Source organism: Mauremys reevesii, linkage group 4, assembly GCF_016161935.1.
Source record: "Mauremys reevesii isolate NIE-2019 linkage group 4, ASM1616193v1, whole genome shotgun sequence".
Taxonomy (NCBI): Eukaryota; Metazoa; Chordata; order Testudines; family Geoemydidae; genus Mauremys; species Mauremys reevesii.
Window position 1 is genome coordinate 88,774,014 of NC_052626.1, and position 26,372 is coordinate 88,800,385.

Below are 26,372 nucleotides of genomic sequence, written 5' to 3' on the forward strand. Positions count from 1 at the left end.
TTGAATTGGGCCCATACTGTCCAACCCTGTAGCTGCTCTGATCTACGTTTACTGTACTCTGTTCAGACCACATTATCGTGAAATTTTATTGTGCTTCAACAAAACGTTTGATCCAAGCACAAAAAGTCTTTTATTACATTTTAAGTAATTGCTCTCAACACTCTAGATGATATTTTCAATATGACAAGCTTAGTCATATGGTGAGGAGTGAAATATTTTAGAGATTGCAATCAATTTCCTGCCCAAGACAGAAGGGGGGGGGGACTCCAAACAACCCCTCCCCCAGAACCTATCCCCCACATAAACCAATGTGATATACGCAAATGCAGTTTTTCCAATATATATATTTAAAAAAAAAAAGCATGGAACCAGACAGTTACACAAGTACTGTCCTTAAGCCTGCAGTTCAGCAATGTGAAGCAGAACATCAGCATTCTTTTTCAGTTGCCTCTTTTTTTTTTATTTATTTTGTCAGTAGCCTGATTCAATATTGCAAACACCTTCACAACATACAAAAAAACCCCAAATCTGTTTTATCCAGAACATATATCATAATGATTTTTTTTCCTTTTCCAGCCTCGAGGGAATTTAAACGTAAAAAAATAAAACAGTAAAACTATGACAACAGCACCTTGACATTGTTTTAATTCCAACGCTATCAGAAGTTAAAAGCAGTAAACAGATATAATACTAACAGGAATAAAGATACTTACTGTCTAAAATGTAAACGGAATGTTTTGGTTCAAATTTTTTTTCTGAAAGAGGACAGTTCATCATCAATTCACAATTGAAGCAGCATGCAATTTTATTATTTTTTTAAACTTTTTACGTTTTCAATTCTTGGCAACGGCAACAAACCACAATGTTATCGAGGAATGTAATGCAGAGACTTATTTGTTTTAGTTGTGCGCAAATGACGTTTGTTCCCCTTCAGGTCATGGATATGTTCAATAAATAGATTGTGGAACCACTGTACTGTATAAACTTCAGTTATACATGCAGTCCATAAAATTATTATTTTACTGAATAATTTACCCTGTTATGTATATATACAAATAGATAATTTTGTCTCAATATAATCTATACAACACGAATCCACTATCTTCCCCTTTTAATGGTCAATGTACATACACAGGAAGTGTCTATTCTTATAAACCGCCAGCCAACTCTCTTTTTGTTATCCATGGTGAGAGCTCGCACATAAGACTGGGTAGTTCGGCACTGGGAATTCCAGTGCCTCTTGTCTATGCCCCTGCAACCCTCTTTTGTGTAACCTTTGGGATTGCATTTGGTCTCATAGAAGTATTGCTTCAGTTGGCCTTTGGGTACTGGGACTTTTTCCAGGACCGTAACCGTTGCACCAGACATGTCCACTGCAGTCTTTTTCTCTGCTGCTGTTACCCACTCACTAGTACTGTCACACACGCTCAGCTCCCCTCGGCGAGCAGGGTCAGAGTGGCGCCGGACCCTCATGGACATATTTGCAGCATCCAAGTAATTTTTGTACTCCTCAAGCAGAAAGAGCAATGGGGGCTCCAAAGGCACTTGACTGCTTAGCATAACCCGAGATGTGTACAAGTCGGCATCCTTGTTTTCCTCACTGGGTTGGACGTCCTGTTCCTCATCTAGAAGCTCCTCTATGACATGTTCAAAAGTGTCTGCCAATGATGTCAGTCCTCTTGAACCAGTGTTGGGCCCACTTAGGCTCTCCAGAGTCCCATGGGTCCGAAGACCTGGGTAAGCCAAGCTGCCTAGTCCTCTGACACTTGCTTCTTTCATAGGGGCAGCTTTCATGCAACTGAAGTATGAAATAACCATAGTAAGGAAAAGGATGGTCATCACTCTTCTTACTTGGTGGAACTGTTAAGGACAAGACAAAAAACAGAGATTTAAAATTTCATAGGGACCAAAACAAATCCATAGCCATTTAGTTGACCTGAGAGGAGAAAAGTTTACTCATGTAACAGCTGTTATGAACATCAGTTGCACAAAGGTGCAGATTAATATCAATGGTGCATTATTATTTCCATTTTATAAAGAGACACTCAACATTTGTCCCTAGATTTATATCTTCAACTAACACGTAAGGCAACGAATAGGCAACCCTGCCCAAGGTCCTTCACTAGTAAATGCCACACTTCAGATACTATATCGGTTTAAGATTTAATGACCTACCATTTGTGGTGCGAGTGTAACAGCAGATTAGAAATGGCACAGTACAAGGGTAAGAATTTGAAGAGTGTCAGAGAGAGCTGTGTACTTGTAACAGAGAACATATTTTAACCTTGAAGCTGAGATGTAAAGTCGGGCTACCTTCTCTTGTGCTACTAAAACAAATTTGAGGTTGTGTACATCACAACATAAACATTCTGGGCAAAAAGTAATTAGCTATGCATTTAGTCCCTGTCCATACTGCAGCTTGAACTGTGCTAGCAACAGCCATACGAAATAAAAGTTGCTCTGCCAGAACCCGCTCCAGCAGCTGTTTTCCTGTGTGGCTGTTGCTCATGTGGGTCAAACAAGATTTCCATTTTGAGTGCGCACACAGGTATTTTATTCTGAGGAGTGTTGTGACCCAAACCGTGTCACAGCCTGTCTGCCTGAGGTTGTCTATAGCACATGTGGACACAACCACCATAAGCTGTAACTATGGTTTGAAAAATACTTTCAATCACCAATAGAAGCTATACAATTACTGAGCGTTTGCAGGCCTACTTCTTGCCTAAAAGTAAGTGTGTACAGAAATTGACTGTGCAACCAGACAAACCATCACACAGTTAATACCATAATAAACACTTAAAATGCAGCCTAAGTAAATAAATTGTTTGTATCATCTGAATGTGATGGAAATGTTTCAACACACGTTATATTGAAAGGACAATAATAAAACCGCTGTAAGGTAACTATCAAGGGCCAGATCCTACAGTCTTTATTCAGGCAAGCTAGCTGTTGAACTCAGCATTGATTTCAGTGAAAGTTTTCCTGTGTAAGAATGGCAACATTTGGCTCCAGTGCTTAAGCACAGCAGAGCTAGCATGACCCAGCCATTAGGGCCATGCTACCACCCCAGGTGTTTTAAATATCATGACTGTCTGGTTTGCCTTTTGTCTCTCACACTCAGCCCACAGTCTGTGGTGTGAGGCGGGCAAGGTGTGTGATAAGGCAAACAGCATGCAGTATGGAAGAGGACGAGTGAGGGAGTGGTTTATATATTATCAAAACCCACAACACACACCCAGTAGAATTAACAAAATTTGTTCCTATCAGCACCTCAGAATCTGAGGGCATGTCTATCCACCTCCCCTTTGTTTTGTCTTTTCAGGTTATAAGCACTTCAGAGTAGGAACTGTCTCCTGCTATGTATGTCTGTACAGTGCACATTTTAGATTCTACATTGAACATTTTAGGTGCTCCTTTAATAAGAAATCCATACAATCCTTGAAACCCCTCAGTGACAAAGAGAGCTATGTTTGCTGATCTGAAAGTGCTGCTACAACATCTTCTAAGTCCACTTGTTACTTTTTCCCCCTTCCGATCCCTGCTCATGCCAGTTCACTGCTTGCTAGAAAGCAATGGCATTATTCACATTTTTGAAGCAGCAGCTAATGTTCATTTCAGTGCTTTTGAAGTTCATTCGGAAGTACCTCATACTTGGCATGCACACTGGAGTAAATGCTGTATTTGTCTGGCAACAGGGTGCTCTGTAGAAGTCTTACTTCATCTCCTACAAATATTCTGTGGGAAACCAGTACTCCCAAATTTGCAAGTGGAAAAGACCAAACTAAAAAGCTCACATGCTAGAGGGACACTGCCCAGGTTTTAGGGCGCAACATTCACTTAGTGAAGGGTTATTTCTTACAAGAGGAATTTACTTGAGGGGTGAGTTGAGCTGGGGAGATCCTCATGTCCAAGTCATCCTTCCTGTTTAAGTATGTCATTGTGGCACAGACACAATGAAATTAAACAAACCTGATGGCTGTGACTCACAGGAACATAGTATTTCGTCTAATGATGAGGAACAATCATCTTTTGTACATAAATGGTGTTTTTCATCCTTTGGATCTCAAAGCATCTTACAGACTGAGTATCATTATTAATATAAACATAGATTTATCTTACTGGCAGACAGGGCACCTATGGCACTGAGAGATTATGCTCCCATTGGTTCAGCTGCACCCAAGAACTGAGACACTGAAAAATCTGTAAACATTTTGAAAATTCTGCCCTCAGTGATTTGCCCAAGGTCACACAATATGTTAACAGCAGAGCTAGGAACAGAACCAAGATCTTATGGCTTCCATTCAAGTACTCATTACTGTTGTTATTATTTATATTACAGTAGTGCCCAGAGGCCCCAACCAATATCAAAGTTCCATTGTGCAGGGAGCTGTACAAGCATAAAATAAAAGACAGTCCCTATGTCAAAAACCGTAGTCTAAATAAGGATTAAACATGCCAAGTGGGTGTAAAACACAACAGGGTGGGAGGGGAGAGACAAAGGTAAGTGCAATAGGGACACACATATGAGCTAGGTGTGCAGTTTGGGGGCCTCAAAGTTTGTTTTAAAATTAGGTAAGTAAATGAGTGACTTACCTAATAGAATAAATCACTAAGAGACTACCTACCTAGGCAGTTTATAGTGGGCATCATGATAGCAATGGGTTTTAAGAAGGGATTTAGAGGAGACGAGACCAGTGGCTCTGAAAAATGATTTAGGTTATACATTTCACCAGTAGTGGCTGTAGCCGTTTTGCTGGTCAAGATGGAAAATGTTTTTGGCACCTCCCATCCCTACGAGTGGCTGAGGGGCAGGGGGAAAGCCAGCCAAAACTGAAGTGGCACAGCAGTTCAGCACCTCTGGAAGTTGGCATCCAGGTGATTGCCCTATACCCCCTTTTCTTCCCCAGAGTCAGCTATAAGAGATAGCATGGAAAAGAGGCATGACAGTGCTTGTGGGAGACCAAAAAAAAAAAGGTTTAATCCATTAGTCCACAGATCCTCTGCCAGCTGGCCATTGGTCCATCCAGTCTGTCAGTGCTCAATACCTACTGCTTCAGTCAGTTAACACCCACAGTACACCTAACCAGTAAGAACTGGTAGAAAAGAATCCACCTAATCCTGATCAATTGACACCCAGAGCATGACATAGGATTATCTTTATCATGCATAAGTAATCTGGAGGGATGGGGGCTGAAGTCCAATTAGGCTTTGAATCCTATTAACAATTCTCTCAGCCATCTTTTACATTGCCAGAGTTGTATAACAATAGCACACATGTGGATTTGTTGATATAATAGGTCACCATACCATGGCTTTTTTTCCCTTTTAGCAATTTAGCCTGGCAGCAAACAAAAAAACTATATCTGGAATCCACCATTAAGGCACCATAAACACACATTTCTGAGAAGTGACTTTTGGGACCTAAAAATTCAACAGCCTCCCCTTTAAATGAGTTATGCGTCAAGCAGGGGCGGCTCTAGGCACCAGCAAAACAAGCTGGTGCCTAGGGCGGCAAAATCTAGGGGGCGGCAAAAGGCTGGGGCCCCAGCTCATCCTGCCGCTGCGAGCCGAGGAGCGGCCCGTCCCCTGCAGCCGGGGGGGGGCGGCAGGCTGGGCCGGTGGACCTGCCGCAGTCATGCCTGCGGGAGGTCCACCGGAGCCCCGTGAGGACTGGACCTGCCGCAGGCATGACTGCGGAGGGGGCGCTCGTCCCGCGGCTCGGCTGGACCTCCCGCAGGCATGACTGCGGCAGCTCAAGCGGAGCCGCCGGACCCGCGAACTGTCCGCAGCCGCGGGAGGTCCAGCCGAGCCACGCGGGACCAGCGGTCCCTCTGCAGTCATGCCCGCGGGAGGTCCGCTGCTCCCGCGGCTCCGGGGCGCCTCCCGCGCATGACTGCTTGGGGCGGCCAAAAAGGTAGAGCCGCCCCTGGCGTCAAGTACCAATAGATATGTAACATCTCAAAAGATTGGTTGGTCTGTACTGCTTTATAGAGAAAAGAGACTGCTAGTAACTTGTGCATTTGGCACATTCATTATCTCTGGCAAAGAATGATGTCCAAATGTGCTAACGTGGTGGGGAATCCTTTTAACACACACAAAACCTTTTCATTTCATAGGCAACAGTGCGCTCATATTGGAAGCACAGATGCAGTCACACAGTGTCTGCTAATCTTGTAATAATGAGGTCACAATGGAATGAGAGTGTTAAATATCAGTGCACAGATAAACATCTTTCAGCCACTTTCAAAAGCTGGAGACTTTTTCTTTGTTACTTTAAAAGTATTACCCCAGGCACTGCAAATTTACTGATGAATGCAAGGTTCATATCTCACTTAATGAATTGGTACCAGATCCTTAATATTGTAATATCCATATCAAAAGAGTCACTGAAAACAGTTATTACAGTTTGAATGTGAGTTTTCAATTCTTTCCCTTCTGCTCCCAGATCAATAAGAGTTACTGCCTGTTCCATTACGGTAAATGTCTTGTAAATCCAAATACCAATGCAGATTATGTATGCACTCCTGTTTGCTGCTTAGCTATTGTGCTATATGAGCCAGAGGAGGGAAAAAAGAGACGAGAGCTCTATTTGCCTATCTTCCAATCTGCTTTACTAGCAGAATTTCTAAATACCCTTTACTATTGTATTGGGGGGGTGGGAGGGAGAAATGGGGGGAGAGCATCTGTCCAGAATCAGGGCATGGTACTTTCCCTTTCCATGTGTGGAAAAACAACCTCAATGAAACCTTGCATGGAGGTGCCTCAGCAATTCCAGGAATCTGCACATAGGGCTGGGCTATGACAATTGTCCCTCCCCCACACAGGAGAACAGTGACAAATATACCTAGAAGTGAATGCAGCATGCATGCCCTTTCACTTTCCCAGGAGGGCCCCAGGGCACAGAGCCAAAAGGTGTGAAACAGGACCACTAAGCCAGTACAGATGCATAGGAGCCCTGTGCGGATCATCTTTTTTCTGTAGCAGATCCATGGGGATCTCTGGGATATTCCGGGATTTGGGGACAGAACCTCTGCCTATTTTGCTAGGTAGAGGGTGGTGGCCAATTTCCTGCAATGATATAGTAACTCAGTTTTCCTCCCTGCCACAGCCTTCCTGACTCTGCTTTTTCCTTTTGGTCAACCAGGGCAAAATCTCCCCCTTCAACTCAAAGCACAGACCAGGGCCTGATCCTGCATGTTCTCTATGGGTGCTGCAACATCTTTCCATCGTTTATGCATTTGGATGATGTGTTAGGCTTCAAAACAAGCTTGACACAATACACGTTTTACTATTAGTTTGTACTGTGGTAGCATCTAGAAGTCCTGACTGAGAACAAAGCCCCATTGTGCTAGGCACTCTACAAGCACATTGTAAGGGATGGCCCCTGGCCCAAAGAGTTTACAGTATAAATAGCCAAGATAAAGGAAGTATTATTTTGGCACAGGGAGAACTGGGGCACATAGAAATTAAGAGAATTCTCCGAGGTCACACAGGAAGCCTGTGGCAGAGTTTAGGAATTGAAATGAGGTCTCCTGACTCTCAGCCCAGTGTTTTGACCACAGAAACATCCTTCTTCCCTAATACAGCTTGGCAGAGCAAAACCAGCAACAAGTCAGGTCATACACCACATGGGCCTGAGCTCAGATAAACCTATCCTGGTCTGCACTAGTGTAACGCCACTGAAGTCAATGGAATTATATTGGTGTAAGTGAGGTCTGAAGTAGGCCACATATCTGTAACAATGGGAAGGCAACTGATTAAATGCAGGCCTTGCCAGGACTAGTTTACATCTGAAGTTAATTACATAGCTGTATAATCCCTGCAATAAAACAAATATTTGCATTTAATGAGATGTCATTGAAATATAAAATAGTATAATTATATAGATACGTAATTTAAGCAGATTATAAAAAGATTAACAGGTCCTATTTCCAACAGAGAAACCTAGTCAATAGCTGTGCATAAGTACATTTCTCCACTGGATCTTGACACTAAAGCCACATGGTTTTGAAAGTTAAAATAAAGGGAACAAATTAGGCAGTGAATGGTACATTAGACCTTTAAATTCATCAGAATGGAACCCCAGGTGGAAGATAAAATTATCAGCAAGAAACTATTCAATTTCTGTCTTGCCATTTTCTAAGACTTTTTTTAAGTTCAATTTGCTAAATTTTATTGAATGACACAGGCATGAGTTCCTGCTCTTTGTATCATTACAGAAGCGTGTGAACAGATACCAAAATGAAATGCATGTCAGCACATGATTTGCAAAGACTAAATGTACTGAGAACAAACAAGATTAACCTTTAACGCATGCATAACTGGATGTTTGATGCATGTAGGTTTATCCTTAGGGCTATTTATACATCCAACTTTATAATTATTTTTATTACTGAAATCAAAGGAAAAAAACCACATGCACAAGACACTATCTAATGAATTAGCGTGTTCATAAATTGTTGCATGATGTGAGGGAAGAATTATTCCCTGCTCATGCTGGTGCTTATTGCTTCTTCAGGTAATAATACCAACCAGCTATGTTGCCAGAGACGGCAGTGAAGGAACTACACAAGCTAGGTGCTATTTGGAAGTAAAGCTGCAAGAAAGTCTGAGTTTGTTGCAAACTACGTCTTGTGAAAATGAGACATTCTTATTGTCTCACAAGAGTGTATCACAGCTGCTATACAACAATAATACACCGTATGGCTGTGATAGCCAACCTGTGGCTCTGGGGAAATGTATATCTATGCAGGATACCTTATGGGGTTTTTGTGAAGTCCCCAAGTTTGACCAGAGCTCTTGCACCCAAGAAAGAGGAGAGATGCCAAACAGTAATCAAGGGAGGGGAAAGGAAAGAGGCAAACTGAGTCTCAGAAAGCCACAAAACAATTGTGCCATGATGTCCTGACATTACATTGAAATAGCTTGGTGGTGCTGCTGGTAGCACTTGTCCTAAAAATTCTTGGGACTGGGAAAGCTATGGGGCAAGGATGGGGAGATGGTTCCCCCAAATTTCAGGGAAGCATGCCCAGCTATTCCAATGGTACAAAACAAACTCCTCTCTCCATCGCATACCCAAGGTCTTCTTGACCCCCCCAAAATACTTGAGGCCTGAGCTCCTGGTAGCACCTTCATTAGGCTGACCTAAGAAAGGCCCACTGAGAGGTGCAGACAATGCAGACGATGGCAGCATAGGCAGGTGAGGAAACGGCAGGACAGCCTTCCAAGCCTCAGTGATGTCACAACTCTTGTTCAACTTCATGTCAGCAGAGTGGTGATGTCCATTGGGTGGGGGTGCGGGGGTGCGTGTTCATGCCCACACTGTTTACTAGCTGGGAATGGGTGACAGGGGATGGATCACTTGGTGATTACCTTCTCTGTTCATTCCCTCTGGGGCACCTGGCATTGGCCACTGTCAGAAGACAGGCTACTGGGCTAGAGGACCTTTGGCCTTTCTAATGTTCTTATTTTAATACTTCTACAATGGGAAATGGTTGTTTAGCTCACCACACACACAGCCTTCCTAGATGTTTGTATGACACCCAGCACCTTGGAGACCTGATCTGGATTGGGTAGGGTGACCATATGTCCAGTTTTGGCCGGGACAGTCCCTTTTTTAAACCCTGGTCCGGCCATCCCGACTTTGTTTTTTTTTTCCTCAAAAGGAGGCATTTGTCCTGTTTGCTCTTGCTGACTTGATCAGTTGGCAAGAGCAAACAGGACAAATGCCTACTTTTGTCAAAAAAGTGGGGTGTAGTGTGGTGGAACTGGGGGGGGGGAGTGAAGATGCCAGCCCCCTGCAGCAGGGGAGGCAGAGTTGAGGAGGGAAGGAAGCATTCCATAATAGGAGGGGCAGCAGGGTTCCAGCGACGGGCTGACAGACTCCTGAGGGGTCCCCCCCTACAGGGTTCTAGCCACAGGCAACAGTATCATGCGGGAGAGATGGGGGGGCCTCAGGCGAGCAGCTGGGGGAGTCCCGTTTTCTCTTTGGGAAATATGATCACCCTAGGACTGGGGCCTCTGAGCACTACCATAGTGAATAAAAACAACAGCAGCATTCCAAAAAGGAGTTCACCTTCCGATAGAGGCCATGGGTGGGACACTCCACTCAAAATGGGAATAATTTTCAGAAACTTGTGAGCATGTGAATATGGGACTATCACTGAAACAGTTCTGCAGACTGAGCTACAAAAAGTGCTAATGAGCATCCACTAATACAGGATAATGCACTAACCAGAAAATAGCTTAGAACTGAAATACCTAACAATGCAGAAGAAGCACCACTCAAATATCTTAGCTACCGACAGGTTCATTTTACTTACCAGTAGCGGAGTACGGGGGCAGGAGGAGGGGCGGGGAGGGATGCCATAGTTCTTGCAACTATACAGAAAAGGCATGACTTCCAGGAGTGATGTCCAAGCATCAGCAAAGACTGATCACTGGAAGTAACCCTGATTTCCAAACGTAGGTAAGCTCTGAAAACTGCATGCAACAATCTTAGCACCACTTACACTTGTGATATTACATCAAAAGGATTGATTCAGCAGAAACATTGCACAGTTCTTTCGTGACAAGACAGATTCCTTTATGGAACTGATCACTCCTTTTAACTCTGCAGTGAAATATTATATAACCAGTCTATATCAATAAGTTAGCCAGTTCCACAATGAGGGTAGTTTTCTCTTCTCAATAAATGAACAAGCCATGATTTGCTCCTTCAATAGTCAAATTAGGGTTGCCAATCCTCCAGGATTGTCCAGTAGTCTCCAGGAATTAAAGATTAATCTTTAATTAAAGATTATGTTGTGATGAAATCTCCAAGAATACATCCAACCAAAATTGGCAACCCTAAGAGCCATTAGTACTGAAATTCATGCCTAGCTGGATTGCAGCCATGATCATGCCGGCACATGAGTTGTCATACCAGTTTTGTTTGGTGCTTACGTCGCCTATCAGCAATGGGAAAGCTTGCGGAACCTCCCATATAAGAACATTGCTGCAAGCACTAATTCCTTTCTGGCCACCTACAGGGCCACATAGGTGGCAGTTTGGATCAGATATAAGCAATAGACAATGCATGGCTCATGTTGCTAGGAGGACTAAAGGTTAGGAAGTATAATGCTCAGGTGACACATTTGCCCCATGATATGGGTAGACAGACAAGGCTCTACAGCCTCAACTGGCCCTCAGTGTGTTTTCTAGATAGGAAGAAAGCAATAGGGACACTATGCAAGATACTTACCTGTGTTGAGGTCTTGACTGTGTGTGGCCTTGATCTAGGTGACAGAATACCTGACTGGATATCTTGCTGTTAACCATAGTCAGTCCTCAAAATGAAGTAAATCAACAGTTTGCTGTGATGATCATGATCCAAAAACTGGAAATGCCTGTTACAGAGCTCTGACGGGTATTAACGTAAACTGTGCCTGTATTTGTTAGTGGTGTTCAGAGTCATCTTCTATCTATTCATCCCACATTTGGACTTCTCTCAGAACATGCTGGGTCCATTCATCAGCATGGCATCTCTGTGGGGATACTTTCCATATATGGGCAAGGGTTAAAGCTTACATTCAGGTTCCAGAGTGGCTTCAGGGAGTCCGATAAAGGCAGGAGTCCAAAATTCCATGGAATGTAAAGGACAATATTGGTTTGTTAGCAAAAATCTGACTGGTTAGTGGTTGAGCTCAGGAAGTTTGAAAAGCCTCCATCGTCTACGCCATGGTGGGGAATTTTTGTTGAACACAGACATACTCATTAGAAAGCTAAACTACCTCTGTCACGGCACTAAAGCAGCATGCAAGGAATTGCTGCATGTGTTCCACCCTTTGATTCCATGCTTTGAATCTTTGAAGATAACATGTTACTCACCAGTAGCAATATTAAAATATTACCAGAAATACAATACAGATATTTGGATATGGAGCACAATCTTTTTTAAAAAAAATTAATAATGATGATTTATAATTTCTGATTACAAGCATCATGCAGTAGAGTCCACAGTATCATTGTGGTAAATCAAGGTGGTTTTTTGTTTGTTTGTTTGTTTAAATATATTCTAATGAATACAAAACAGTAGCCTTATAGAAAATATACTTTTCTATAAGGCTACTGTTTTGTATTCATTAGAATATATTCATTAGAATATATTTAAACAAATTCCTTGCATGCTGCTTTAGTGCACAGAGGTGCCCTGTCCTTGCTCCCAAGTGTAAATGGAATGACTTTTTTTCTTGAAGGAATATTCCGCTGTTTTGTATTTCTATAAAGATGGAACATTTAAATTATTTCTTTCCCTACAAATTAAAAAAAAAAAGTGTGTTTGCCCCTTGCCTGAGCAACTGTTTTTTTTATAGTTTACTAATAAACTTATGTTTTACTCCCAGTTTTCCATGGTAATTAATTCAGCAAGTGTTAACACAGATTTATTTCATACTTGTCACTAGATCTAGTGACAGGCTCCCTGCTACCCTGAGACATTATTTCCATCACAATTAAAAGGTTCACTGCTCTGGTAAATCCCAGAAGGGTGTGGGGGGCCAAATCCTTAGCTGGTGTAAACTGGTAAATGGAGATATGCTGATTTACACCAGCTGAGACTATGGCCCAGTATTTCCATGGACTGATCTTGTGGGAATGAAATTAAATGAGGTTACCACCTGAACAGCTGCATCAGAGCAGCACAATCTTTTGCCAGACAGAAGACAGGTTCCAGTGGGACAGACTCCTCACACTCAAGACTCCTCAGGGGCAGATGCATATTTGTGAATGATTATATTTTCAGTAGAACTATGCAACAAAGGTGGCTGATTGGAGTGTAGATGGATTCCCAAACATGAATCTCCCCACAAAATGTATCCTATAACTATTTGCAGAAGTGTACAAGTAGCTCTAACATACCCTGTAAGCCAGGGGTCGGCAACCTTTCAGAAGTGGTGTGCCGAGTCTTCATTTATTCACTCTAATTTAAAGTTTCACGTGCCAGTAATACATTTTAACATTTTTAGAAGATCTCTTTCTATAAGTCTATAATATATAACTAAACTACTGTTGTATGTAAAGTAAATAAAATTTTTAAAATGTTTAAGAAGCTTCATTTAAAATTAAATTAAAATGCAGAGCCCCCCAGACCTGTGGCCAGGACCTAGGCAGTGAGAGAGCCACTGAAAATCAGTTTGCGTGCTGCCTTTGGTGCACGTGCCATAGGTTGCCTACCCCTGCTGTAAACAGTGATACATAAAAGATAGCCTGTCCCAATCTAACACTCCACCCTCCACTTAGAAATGCTTTGCTTCTGGGAAATCCACACACAAACACAGCTGGGGGAAGAGGGGAAGTGGTCTTTTTGCCAAGGTACAGCTCTTGTTGCAAGACCCCTCAAGCTCCAAACAGAGGGAAGCACACACGTTTTTAAGCAATTAAGTAACATATATCTATGAAGCGGCTTCAGGGCCAGCCCTTTCCCAAAGATTTTGCTGCCTTCCAGGGAAGGAGAGCCTCTGTTCAGATAGCTGAAGAGAATGAGGAAGCAAACATTAACTAAGGAAAATATAATGGTTCCCCATTCCAAACAAAAACTAAACAAAAAACAAAAAAGCCACACAAAAGGATGCAATATCGGCTACCCAGAAATAACCTTCCTATCAGAAATAGAAAACAGCTCTGTATATGGACAGATAGACAAAGAACCAGGTTCAGTAACTCTTGAGAGATATTACTCCTAAAAAAATAAAGTGCATGAGGACACAGATCGAGTATTTGAATCTCTAGAGTCCCTCCCTACTTGTATAAATTCTAACATTTTTATAGCTCTTGTCATCTGAGATCTCTAAGTGCTTTACAGACATTAAGCCTAAGCCCCACAACAAAGGGGAAGGAATTGTATTAAAAATCCCATTTTCCTGATGGGTAGACTGAAGCACAGAGAGATTTAGGTAACTTACCTAAGGTCACAAAGCAAATCAGTGCTGAGGCAGGAAAAGAACACAGGAGCCCCAACTCCCAGTCCCCTGCTCTAGCCACTACAGAACATAGCCTACCCATACATATTACTCATCCATTTTGCAAAGCTCTCTTTAGCAACACTGGATTCACTCTGTTTCTTACTCAGAAAGAGGCAGGGCTGCTGATTAAAACCTTAGGGGTATTATTTTGAATACATATGCTAGCTCACTCCCATCTGTGTTGTTAATTAGTTCCTGACTGTAGGTTAAATGTAGGGCATGTTGTCACGAGCCCAAGGTGGGGTGGCCAGACCTCCTGCTCTTGCCATATGGCTTTTTCCCCCCTCCCCCCTTCACACTTCAGTTTTTAACTTGATCTCCGTGCTTCTAATATGTGGGCTCAACAACAAAATAAAAACATATATATTGTTAAAATTGAAATGACATACTAATGTAGAAACATGCTCTTCCATGCTGAGGCAGCTCTTCCAGAGTATTGATTTGAGACACATCACAGCTGCCGTGGCTCATACACAATGATTATGCTCCAAGTGAAAGCAGCTTAAGAAAAGCCGGAGATAACTATTCACATGTAGAACAACTACTGCACAAGTAGGTGATAGCAAGGGCTGCAAAAAACATTGCCCTAGGAGGACTGCATAATACTTTGCCAGGAGTGTGAGGATCACCCCTTAATTTGTTTAAAATGGAGAAGAATAGAGTTGCCATATCTGTAATACAGATACATTGCCTGGGGAGAGGATGAGATCCAGTATGCAGAGCTCCATCTTGATCCAAGCAATGAAAAAAAATCAAGATATATTGGATTCCATCATCTCCAAGCCACATCTCTCTATTCAAGGTAAGAGGGCCCTGGGTCATATCACAGAACTCAATGGATCAACTTTTGGGGTACACTTGAAGATTACTAATCATCAGAAGTGCTAAGAACTTGCAATTCCCTGCAAAATCAATTCCCAGTGAGCTGAAGTTGATTACAGAAGTAAATTGCAGATGCTCTGCACCCATCAGGAATTGGCCCTAAATCTGTTCACTTCAGAGCAGCCTTTGTTTAAACTCCTTCATGGCTTTACTCTGTCGTGTTTTCCATTTCTCATATAATGGCTACTGGCCCATTAGCCAGGAGGTTATAGAAGCATTTTCCAAGTGCATGATTTTAATATTCTCATACAACATGGGGGCTCTATTCAGCAAAAGGTCAATGTTGAACCAAGCTAAAACAAATCCAGGTGATTAAGCTTTCTGCACTACTTCTATGGAACTGTCACCCTTAGATTTGCCAAAACCGTAGGCAGAGACTTCATAGAGGTTTAGGGCTCAGCTCTCTTATAGCCTTATATCATATTATTATTCAATGTAGTCTTGCAGAATCTTATTCTCTCACTGGTCCTGTGTGAACTTTTGGTTTTGGATGGGCAAATAAATCATCATTAGTTTTTTTTCACTGATCTTTATCATTGTAAAGCTGGAAAAGTAAATTTTGTGCCAGGGTTGGTAAATGTTATGACAATTTTATAGGGCAACTTTAAGAGGGACTTAAAAACACTGCATCATTTGGCCCGTGCTCCAAGGAAAACATGTCACCGAGATATGGGACAGGGCTCTTTAACAAACCAGATTCTGTCAAGAGAAACTAGGTATCTTTGTTTATGAGTACCACTATTATGGTGCTGGATGTTTCTGCGCTGTTACATGCAATTGTATTGTCCTGATGTTTTCCCCATACTGAGTGCATGTGGATAAACAATTACTTAGCTCACCTTTCTACTGTTTCCTTTAAGTATCCTGCATATTCCAGGCTGTTTCCCTCATACGGAAATAAACTTTGCAAAACTTCTCTTTGCGGCTCATAAAACAAAACAAACAACAAGGACCTCCTGGCTGACCAATCTGCATGATGCACCTGTGGTGAGCTGCCAATATTTTGCAGTGAAAAGATAATCTGTGACTTTGTCACAAGCTGTAAAGTTTAGATCTGGATCCAAAGCCTACAGAAGTTCAGAGGTGTTCAGATCTGGTTTTGATTCAGCCCACTAGGGCTGAAAGACAGTAAAGATAAAGGGTAGCCATGAAGTTCAGGACTTCACCATAGTTCATCTGTGTTTGGATCTTGGGCATTGGTTTAGACTCTTTGCCAACTTGGACTTGTGTGTGGTTTTTCTTCCCCCATGGATTCCGTTGTCAGCATTCAGAGTGAAGCCTATCACAACGATTTGTCTTTTGGCATTTATGTCCTAATCAGATCAGATGATCAACTCATGAGGAGCACAAATATCAATTGAAGATACAAGTATGACAGCAGGAAGCCAGCAGACTCTCATTTATTTGAGAACACCAAGAATCAAGTCCTACTGATGACCAGGAGCCCTTACCAAGAATATCCACACTGGCAACTATGTTTTGGGGACACAGTTATTCTTAAGAGGGAGGGAGTGACTGATTTCATTAATTCAACCCTTGAATAAAGCTAAATATATATAATTAATTACTTTTCATCTCATGATTTCAAGCACTGAACTGCCTTACAAGGTATATGACCATTTTAGAGATGGACAAACAGTGAGATTTGTCAGCCTTAGTGAGATTAAGGATGTACTCAAATTCAAACAGTCATTGACAAAGCTGGTTAAAGAATCCAGAGATTATGATGTTTAGTCCCCCGCTCTAAACAATGCTGTATTTCTTCAGGAGCTCTTATGGTCAAATAAAGCAGTGTTTTGGTCATGTTGGATAAAACACAACACGTAGTAGGATTGACAGGAGGTTGTACATTTGATTCTACCATCTCCCTTAGACACTTAATATAAGATCCCATGCACATTGGTTAGGGTGAGAGGAAAAGGATTTTAGTCCAGTGCTTGCTGCTATATAAATAATCATGATGCAGAAGCATGTTTTGAGGTCTTTTAAACACATATGTTTGTATAACAATATTTTTGATCAAGAGTTCTCCCTACAATTTAGACATACGTTTTTTGCCAGCAGCCTATTCTTACACAACACTGCATACATATGTGTGCCTATATGGCTACCTTTACTGTAACAGGCCAACTTCTGCTCTCAAATGTGCATGCAAAGCTCAAATTGCAATCAATGGGAGCCTCTCAGATATCTGAGATCATAATCTGATACAGTGAACACTCACCATATAACTCTCTATAATGTAGCATAGCATAGTATAAGACTCCTGCATCTGTGCTCCTAACTTGAATATAAAGGATTCTCTTTAATCACAATCACTCCTTGAATCCCCAGAGAAACTTAGGAAACATAGATAAGTCATCCACCATAATATAGTGTGTGACTGTAATCATAGGTTCTAAAGATACTAAGAAATAACCAGAATAATCATTTAGAAAGACAAGATGCTAAGTAAATATTATAGACTAATGGCTGGGCCTTTCAAAGTTGTCTTCACTACAGCCGGATCTGCGGGCAACGATCGATCCAGCGAGGATCGATTTATTGCGTCTAGTCTAGATAAATTGATCCCCAAGCGCTCTCCTGTCGACTCCTGTACTCCAGCTCGACAAGAGGCGCAGGCAGAGTTGATGGGGGAGCAGAGGCAGTTGACTCACCGTAGTGAAGACACCGTGGTAAGTAGATCTAAGTATGTCGACTTCAGTTACGTTATTTACGTAGCTGAAGTTGCGTAACTTAGATCGATTCCTCCTTTCCCCCCCACCCCTAGTGTAGACCAGGCCTAAGAGTTAGATTCTTAACTTCCATTGGAATTCAGTGGGAGTTGGGAGCCTCAAGCTCTTAGACATCTTTGAAAACCCTAGCTTAATAGCTGTATATTGGCTATCCTAAGTCTACTTTTAAGTCTCTGAAACCAGTCTCCTATGTGTGGTCAGGAAGAAATATTCAGAAAAAAAGATTATATGGGTTCTCAGAGGTAGGGAGTGCAGAAAGATACTCTAGTGTTTTGTATAAACAACTCCTGATGCTGTACCAGGGAAGCATATACTCCCAAAAGGAAGGCAAGTACTATAATTTCCACCAGCCAGAAGGAAATACGAAACATTTAAGAGGGGAAGTTGTGATTGCCCTCCTTCATTCTGGGTTTCTCTGAGCCAGCCACACATAAAATGGAAGAATCCACTCTTCATTGTCCAATGTATGGAGGAGGTAAACACTCATCTGCATATCCCTCCCCAAGTTCAACTTCAATACTGTAGTTAAAGACTGGGTTCAGAATTTCAGCTACTTTCAAATCAATGGAAGGTTTGAAATTTACTTCAATGCAGAGTCACAGCCTCAAAAAATTCTTAGAATTTCTATTAAAAAAACCTTTCATGCGCAATAAAATTATTTTAAATGAGTTTTCACATAAACGAAAAATCAAATCCTTAAAGGGATTTTGCACTCATATATTTGGCGCACACTTTGAACATGCAATCAAGTCTCAATGACACCTGTAACAAACCCAGAGAAATTTAACTTGCAAATATTTCCCTAGTAATAATATAAAGTTAAGTAGGCATCTGATTTACTGAAAGTGATCCTTCTTGTTTATTTGTTTACACCGCATAAAGAGGACTGTGTGAAGATTAGTTATCTGCCTCATCAGAAAAGTCACAGACACAACTTTCATACATAAATATTTTAAAAGCAAAGACACCATGCACCGCTAAACCTAGTTTCTGTCTACTCAGAACAGTCAAGATTAATAGCCTCATCACTAATTTCAGTTTTCAAGAGTTGCACGCACAAAAAGTTGTTGGCATATCTGGCAAATGTGGGAATTTATCTCTAGGTGGCGGTAGCAGTTCAGATTTTGAGCTACTCAGATCTACAAATATTTCTCTAGAATTTAGCAATAAGTATTCTTTTTCGCCCCTAGAATTACCTCTTGTAATTATTCTACTCTGAAATTAAAGCAACATCCCTATTTTTCTTTAAATTTATAATACAGTCTGAAATTAAGTAACATGATTTCTGCATTTTGCTGTCAGAGTATACAGAAAAAGGCAAATAGATTTAATGGACCCAAAATTAAGGCACCTTTATGGAATAAAGAGCCATTAAATTTCAAGCATTTTAGAGGACTTAACAGAAAAAAAAGTCATATGGATTGTCATGCTTTCAATTCTGTATGCAATTACCATGGTAGGAAATTGCAAAGTCTTAATTAACTAGTTGAAAAGAGAATTACTTCATGGAAGGATACTACATTCTTAATGAAGTAAATATACAACTACTGCAGCACGATGACAGCTGTCACGAACGCATGAAAAGTTACTACACGAAGTCTTCTTTTGCTTTTCCTAGTTGCCCAATGGAACTCATCTTCAGACAGTTGTAGCAATTAGTGATGCCTAGATTATGCAGTAACGGGACGTTCTGGAACTGGTAATCTCAGAGTAACTAAGGTACTATAATACATCTACTCAGTATCATCCTAGCAAATCCTTTGTTTATACTACAAAATAAAAACAACCTGTTTTCTCTTCCCTTCCTTTTCTTTTCACTTTGTATACTTGAGTGATTTATAAAGAATTGGAATTAATACTTACTGTGATTGAAATTAGGACTCTTTTATTTTACACACCTAGTTTAACAAAGTTGATATAGCATGACTAGCAAATATGTGGTTAATGTAATCAGATCTTCAATATGTTAGCAGATCCTCAGCTAGTTTAAATCAATCTGGCTCAGCTGAAATCAATGCAGCTATTTTACACCAGCTGACGATCTGCCCCAATATTGTGAAAAATTAAGACCTTGAACCAGCAAACACACTTTTGCATACATTTACTCATGTGAATATTTGCAGAGTTGTCAGTGAGATTTCTCATTTGAGCATAGTTACCCACATACATGTTTGCAGGATCAGGACCTAAAATTATAGCAATACGTGCCTAGCATAAAACAATGCTACGTGGTATTCCAACAGAACAGCTGCCCTATAAACACACCTGTCTAGTCCAAAAACTAAAGTATTTTCTTCCCTCTGATGCTGTCTCTTCTAGTATTTAAAGAAGTCTGCCTCCAAGTGGTATAAGGATTTAATCTGGCAGCATCATCAATTACACAATTTAGTCAGTATAAGAGCAAGTTGTTTGAATGCACTGTGTAGTTAATGTACATTATTACTGTGGCAGCATCTAGGAGTCCAATCATGGCCAGGATCCCATAGTGCTAGGTGCTGTACAAACACAGTACAAAAAATCAGCGCCCTATCACAAAGAGTTTACAAATCCAGCTCTGAGACAAGAGACAGATGGAAACAGTTAGATAGGAGAGCACAAGGCAACAATGAGACAATAGTGGTCAGCATGATAACACAGTGGTCACAGCTTACCAGCTGTCAGTCTCAGTTCCAGCTGCACATCAGTCAGCTTGTTTAAAAGCACACCTGTACTGCTTGTTCACTGCAATAAGAGGCATCAAGGGGATACTACTCACCTTTTTCCTTTTTTGGAACCAGAGACTGTAATTTATTCCACTACTTCTCATTTCAGTAATATTTAAAAAAAATAATTAAAAAGCTAGTACTCAACTTTAACTATTTTTAAAAACACCTATTTAAAATGCAGTTCACTGTTTGATATCACAGAGAGTGCCAGCATATGAACTGATTTAAGAGATGATTGAAAGAGCCTTTCAATTAAACAGCAATTTTGCAATTAGGAGTGTGCATAACAATCATTTGAAAACAAGTCAAGACAAGTTAGTAATTACTCTACTAAAAGGATATATCTGCTTACATCAGAGCCTCCATGACCCCACACAGTGCATAACATGAGATTTTCACTGTAGGCAGACAACACATACTTAAAACTACGTTTCAGCCATTTATATAAATCTATAAGGCAGACACTTAAAATAAATTTGATGGCCTTTTATTTTTAAAGCAGTAGTGTACTCACTATAGCAGTGTGAAAGCTCACTGATATCCACTCTCAGGTTTACACACACAAAATTTGAGATTCTTCTGCCCATAACTTCTCCTTGACTTCTGCTTTTCTATGTGCACCCTTGAGGACCTATTAACTGAGCTAACAGTGCAACTTCTTCCACTTCTTCAGCTATTATGTTCTATTGTTTATAGTGAGAAAGTACTGTAGAGATAATAAGTTAAAACTGCAGGCTACTTTCAGCTCTGGATCTTCATTATGTGTGCGACTTTAAAAAAGATTTATTGGATGTTTATTTTCCTATGTGTGTCTTGACTGCACATTAGAAAGATGAATTTTAAAAATGTAACTCTGTACTGTGTTTTCAGCTGGGTCGTGCAGTCCTCCTGTGGCAACATATAAACTAATGTGTTTTATGTTTGAAAGCATATTGATGAGAGCCAGCCTTTTCAGTTTAGCCTCCTCATCCCCTTACAAAATACAATATACACTTCTTGCCCTCCCCTTCACCCCGCTCCCCTATTCCAGCAGGGTTATTCAGATAAGAATTAAAATGTTGTTGATCCTTACACATTGCTTTAACCTGACATTACAGCCTTATAATGACTGCATCCTCTCTGCAGTGCTAGAAAGCAAAGAATACTGTGGGTCTGAATAGAAGGCATAATATTTATAAATGGGTTTTCCCAGCTGTGGTTCAGTGAAGTTGAACATTAAGTGGTAGGTGGTAGTACTATGCCAGAAAATTGGTTCATGTTATGGAGCCTTGTAGAAAGGCTCTTCTTGGGTGTGTTAACTAACATTGACTATCAGCACTTTTCAAGTGATTTTGTATTTGAGGCCAAGTTGTGGCTTTGCCCTGAGCCCAGAGTAAGGGCTATTGTGCTGCCCCAAGAATGGACCAGAAGAGAGTCTCAATGTGCCTCACAGGTTCCCCCACAGTCTGGGGGACAGGTACCTTGCATCTGGTCTATCTGCACAGCTAAAGCACCACACATGTGCAGTGGGAGGAGATGTAAGTCTTCACAGAGGCATATATCCTTCTGCATGTCTACCCATGGTTCGAATAACTAGCACATGGCTGCAGGGACCCTTATACCCACTTACATCACTGCACAGCTACACAAACCAGGCCACCATTGGGCCCATAGTAATGCAAATGCTATGGGGCTGGTTTTGATACCCATACTCACATTAAGTAGTATCTTACTCTGCAAGTAGATCCATGGATTCCAGTCAGACTATTCAAGGACTAAACTACTACTCAATGTGATTAAGGGATGAGAAAGTGGCCTTAAATCAATATTATGACCTTTTACTGTGAGGTGACTGATTAAACACATACAAATAAAGGACCAGATTACAAACTTCTTACTCATGCTGGTGAACAACTACCCACCCCAAATCAGTGGGACTAGTTGGATGATTAACTGTTCATGTGTATAAGCAAGAGGTTCACAGCCTGCCCCTGTATGTGTGGATATATATGAAATACCATAGATTTTTCATGTATATGTATTTTTGTCAAACCATGAATTACAGATACACAAATACTTGCTGAGGAGACTATATCACCAGGATAGATTCCCTGCATACATTAAAACTCAGTTACTAGAAGCATAAATAAGTAATGACTATTGATCTCACAATGGTAATAACCTCAAAACAGCAACCTATAATAAAGTGAAAGTAAAATGTACGTTGTAAAAAACTTTAATGTTCAAGTGAAGACACTAATAGCATCTCCGGAATTAAAAAGAATGATGTCCATGATTATAACACATTACTCTTTTAATCTTGTAAAATTATATTTAAAAGAAAATCAGTAGGATATTGCAAGGTATCCAAATGATTAATTCAGTTCTGACCATCCAAAACCACTTACCATTTAATGCTAATTCCTTTTCAGAGGAAAGAGAACTATTTTCAATCTAGCCATGAAATTAAAATAAAGACAGGAAAAAACACACCATTATTTTACCCTCTTCCCAATTCTTAAAAGAAAGAACACATAGCTATTACCTAATTTACTCAAAGACCAAAACTTTTACACCCTGAAGAGTTCTCTTCTTCACTGTGATTATGCACAGTGTATAATCAGTTTAATTATTTACTGAACACTTTCATATTCTTTCTTCAATTTAACACAAAGTTGATGAAAAGGATAAAGACTTTATGGCATTGGAATTCCAGTTATGGTAACCAACATGTTTTAAATTCCAGTAAAGGTTACATTTCAACAAGTGTATCTTTCCATTCACTTACTGTACCTCAGTTGATAGTAGAGATACATTACTCTGAGCTGCGGTCAATGAGTTTCTTCTCCTTATACTCAAACATTCCATTTATAATTTCAGGCAATATGTTACACATACACTTGTGTATGCCCACTGCCAAAACTGCACTGCTTAATTCCTTACAGCTATCATAGCTTGAAGCTGTCCATGTCATAGCCTAATGACCTTAAATCTGGAGGAAATCTAATGTCACATAAAGCAAACAATGAGAACTCATGCATTACTTTTATGGCTGTATAAAAAAATATCCTGAACGTGAGAATGCAAAGTATCAAATTTTAACAATGAAGAAAAGATTTAAAATGTTTGAACACAAATGTATTTACTATGCTGTTTTACAGCTTTTCCTGCAGTATGTTCTACTGTAAACGGTGTTTAGCAATAGAACTCTAGTTCACAGAATTACATCAGTGTAACCAGCAAACTATTATTGCTGAAAGAGATACAGTACTGGGAAGATTACTCTGACACTTAGAAATCCACTTTGCCTTTATTCCTGACCAAGTACGTGCCTTTACTCTCCTCAGAAAGTGTTCACTAGTTATTGCAGATACCGGCTGGGGGAAAGACCTCACAGCAAGTTCAGTTAAGACAATACACGTAAGTGAACAGTGATGACAGATCTTTCATGCTCTGCACATCTCACTCCTGCTGTCCAGATGCAGCTATACGTCCCTCGTTCAATAGGGGTGCATCGTTTGCTAACTACGACGCTTTAGTAGAATACAAGCAGGCTGAAGGGGCTCGTAGCTCGCGAAGATCCATGGAAGACCTTCCAGTCTCTAGCAGGGAATTGAGATAGGTGGTGACAGCTAGCCTCACTCCCCCCTTCCTTCGGCTGCAAGCTGCTGTTCAACCAGCGGCCAGCAGAGGGCCACATTTCCCACCAAAACTCTGCTCGCTCGCAGCCTTCGCACCAGCGCACGTACAGTGTGTGTTCACAGGGCTGTTTTGTATTGCAGCCTGAACTCCGGCGTGGCTGCCGCCGCCGCCCCGTGACAGGCTCATTGCCTCAGCCCCTGCAGCCGCGCTATTGCAAGCTGGGGCCGCTGAGCCTGCCCGTGGCTGCGCCCCCCGGGAGCAGCGATTTGTGCAGGGGAATCCCCGTCCCCAGCCCACCCCCAGCCAGCCAGCCAGCCAGCCACCCTGCGCAATTCCCGTCTCCATTGCAGCGCACGGGGCTCTTTGCCACATGCCAGCCAGGCTCTCCCAGGGGTGGAGCGACGGGGAAGCCCTGGCGGCCAGACACTCCTCTCGGGTCCCCCTTTGCTCGGGACCTCGCTCCAAGCAGCAGCCGGGAGAGCGGATTTCATCCCCGTGGGGGCAGGGCAGGGGACAGGCTGGGAGCCGCGCCACCCCCGCCTCCCAGCAAGCCCAGCTGCGCTGCCTGTTACCTGCCTGCCAGTCACTGCCGGGCGCACGGGGCAGACAGGTGTGTCTGCGCGCGCCGGCGGGGCGCTCCCCAGCCCAGCGGATCCTGCAGGGAACAAAGGCGGCTGGGGGGCTCCTGAGCGGGGAGGAAGGAAGGACCCCCAGTCCCAGGACCCCCTAACTAAGCCTCCCGACTCGGATCCCCCACCCGCTCCCCGCATGGCTGCCCAGCTCCCGAACCGCCCCCAGCTTCCCAGAGCCCTGGACCCCCCCACCGTCTCCTCTTCCCCCAGCTTTAGATCCCCCCTAGCCGCGCCCTCAGGCCCCCTTCCTGCCCATCCTCCCCGCCCCCAGCACTCCCCTCTGCACGGGATCCCCTCCGCTCCCCCTTCCCCGGGCTCACGCTGCGCCAGGGGCTGGCTCAGGGGAAGGGGAAGCCCAGCCAGAAGTTGCCCTGGCTGCCCCCCGCCCGTGGCCAGCCCCTGACACTCAACTTTCCCGGCCAGTTAGTTAGTTCGGGCCAAGAGACGCCTCGTACCTTGTTGTCCACACAAAGCCTGCTCGGGTCCCTCCGGAAAGTCACATCCTCTCCCAGCCGCCCAGTCCCACCAGCCGCCTCCTGCAGCCCCAGCAACACAGGAGGCAGCTCAAGTGTCTCATCAAAGCTTTATGAAGGGTGGGAGGGCAGCAGAGTTGTTGTGAGGCTCAGATCCCCCCCCCCCTTACCCCACCCCCCGGCTGGTGCAGGAGCCTCTCATACACGCCTCTGCCTTGGCTTCTTCTCACTCAGGAATTATTTAGATCTCCGTTTGGGCTTCTATTGGTCAAACTGTCTCCAGCAAGCAGCTCCCGCAAGCCCGAGACACCAGCGCCGGGTTGCTTGGCTTAAAGGAACCGCGCGCCTTTTCCCTCCCATCGCAGCCTAGTGGGACAAGCCCCTCACTCAGCAGAGCACCGCCAGCCCCTCGCTCTCAACCACCCTCTCCCTAAACTTCTTGCCCTGAAGGGGTCTGATCAACAACCCCCCGGGCCCCTGTATTCTACGCTCCTTAGTAACACACTCTCCAATCAGTTAATACCGGGGGGAACCCCCAGAATTTCCCTCCCCCGGTTATTATTCTGATTCACACACTTCGGCTTCCCCAGCTGCTCACGCAGCTCTACTGCCAGCTTCTTAGTTTGCAACTTCTATGTCCCCGCGACAAGGCAAAAGTCCTGTTTGACTTCACTAAAGAAACGCTGAGAAATCGAGTAATGACAACGAAGAACCACGTACAGATAAAACCCACCAGGAGCCTGCGCCTGCACCTAAATCTCGTAAAAGCGGGAGAATATTAGTTTACTTGTTAGTATATTAAACAAACCAGATCCGTTTAAATATAGCTCCCTCACTGACCTCTTCATAGTTTGCTTTTAAGAATGCAATCAAGATAATAACAAGCATTGTTTATTAATGAACGCTCCAGATAACGTTACGCTAGTCACTTTCTGGAGGCACGCAGGGGCATATTTGCACAATCTAGACAGCCTAAAGACTTTCTCTGAGGCATAACAACAGACAGAAATCCAAAACCCACCTTTTGTTTTTAGTGGCTACTTGTACAAGTCAATATCGACAGCGCTGCATGTGGGATCTCTGACGAAACTCCCAAATTGGGTCTGGTTTGGGGGATGGTTTTCTTCCCCCTTCAAAAATCTGTCCCGCTGGTTTCCCCTTCTGTTTATGCAGCAAGTAGATTAAATTATTGATAGTGGAAATTGCATAGTGGAGGTAATAATGGCATCCCCTGACCGAGTAGCTCCATTTGATCTTGGTAAAGACAGAAAGATTTCATGCTCGCTCGCTCGCTAGGGTTAGCTCAAGCTTCATCAGACCTCTA

General features: G+C 42.4%; 1 protein-coding gene across 6 annotated transcripts; it reads right to left on the minus strand.

The window, feature by feature from the left end:
- Positions 1 to 483: 483 nt before the first annotated feature.
- BDNF (brain derived neurotrophic factor) lies at positions 484 to 26,372 on the minus strand. Of its 6 annotated transcripts, none has more exons than XM_039537213.1 (2): positions 26,070 to 26,372; positions 484 to 1,860 (listed from the first exon to the last, which is right to left on the minus strand). In XM_039537213.1, exon 2 carries the CDS (start codon positions 1,837 to 1,839, stop codon positions 1,099 to 1,101), a length of 741 nt encoding a protein of 246 aa, XP_039393147.1. In that variant the 5' UTR covers positions 1,840 to 1,860; positions 26,070 to 26,372; the 3' UTR covers positions 484 to 1,098. The 6 variants fall into 6 exon arrangements, with proteins under 6 accessions (XP_039393147.1, XP_039393144.1, XP_039393143.1 ...); XM_039537210.1 differs by lacking the exon at positions 26,070 to 26,372 and adding an exon at positions 25,031 to 25,195; XM_039537209.1 differs by lacking the exon at positions 26,070 to 26,372 and adding an exon at positions 20,373 to 20,487.

Excerpts from the sequence above, each read along its gene's own strand:
- BDNF (XM_039537209.1), bottom strand. The coding sequence starts at position 20,423 with ATGAGAAGTAGTGGAATAAATTACAGTCTCTGGTTCCAAAAAAGGAAA. Across the intron at positions 1,861-20,372 it reads GGTTCCAAAAAAGGAAAAAG|TTCCACCAAGTAAGAAGAGT; the intron begins GTGAGTAGTATC and ends TGTCCTTAACAG.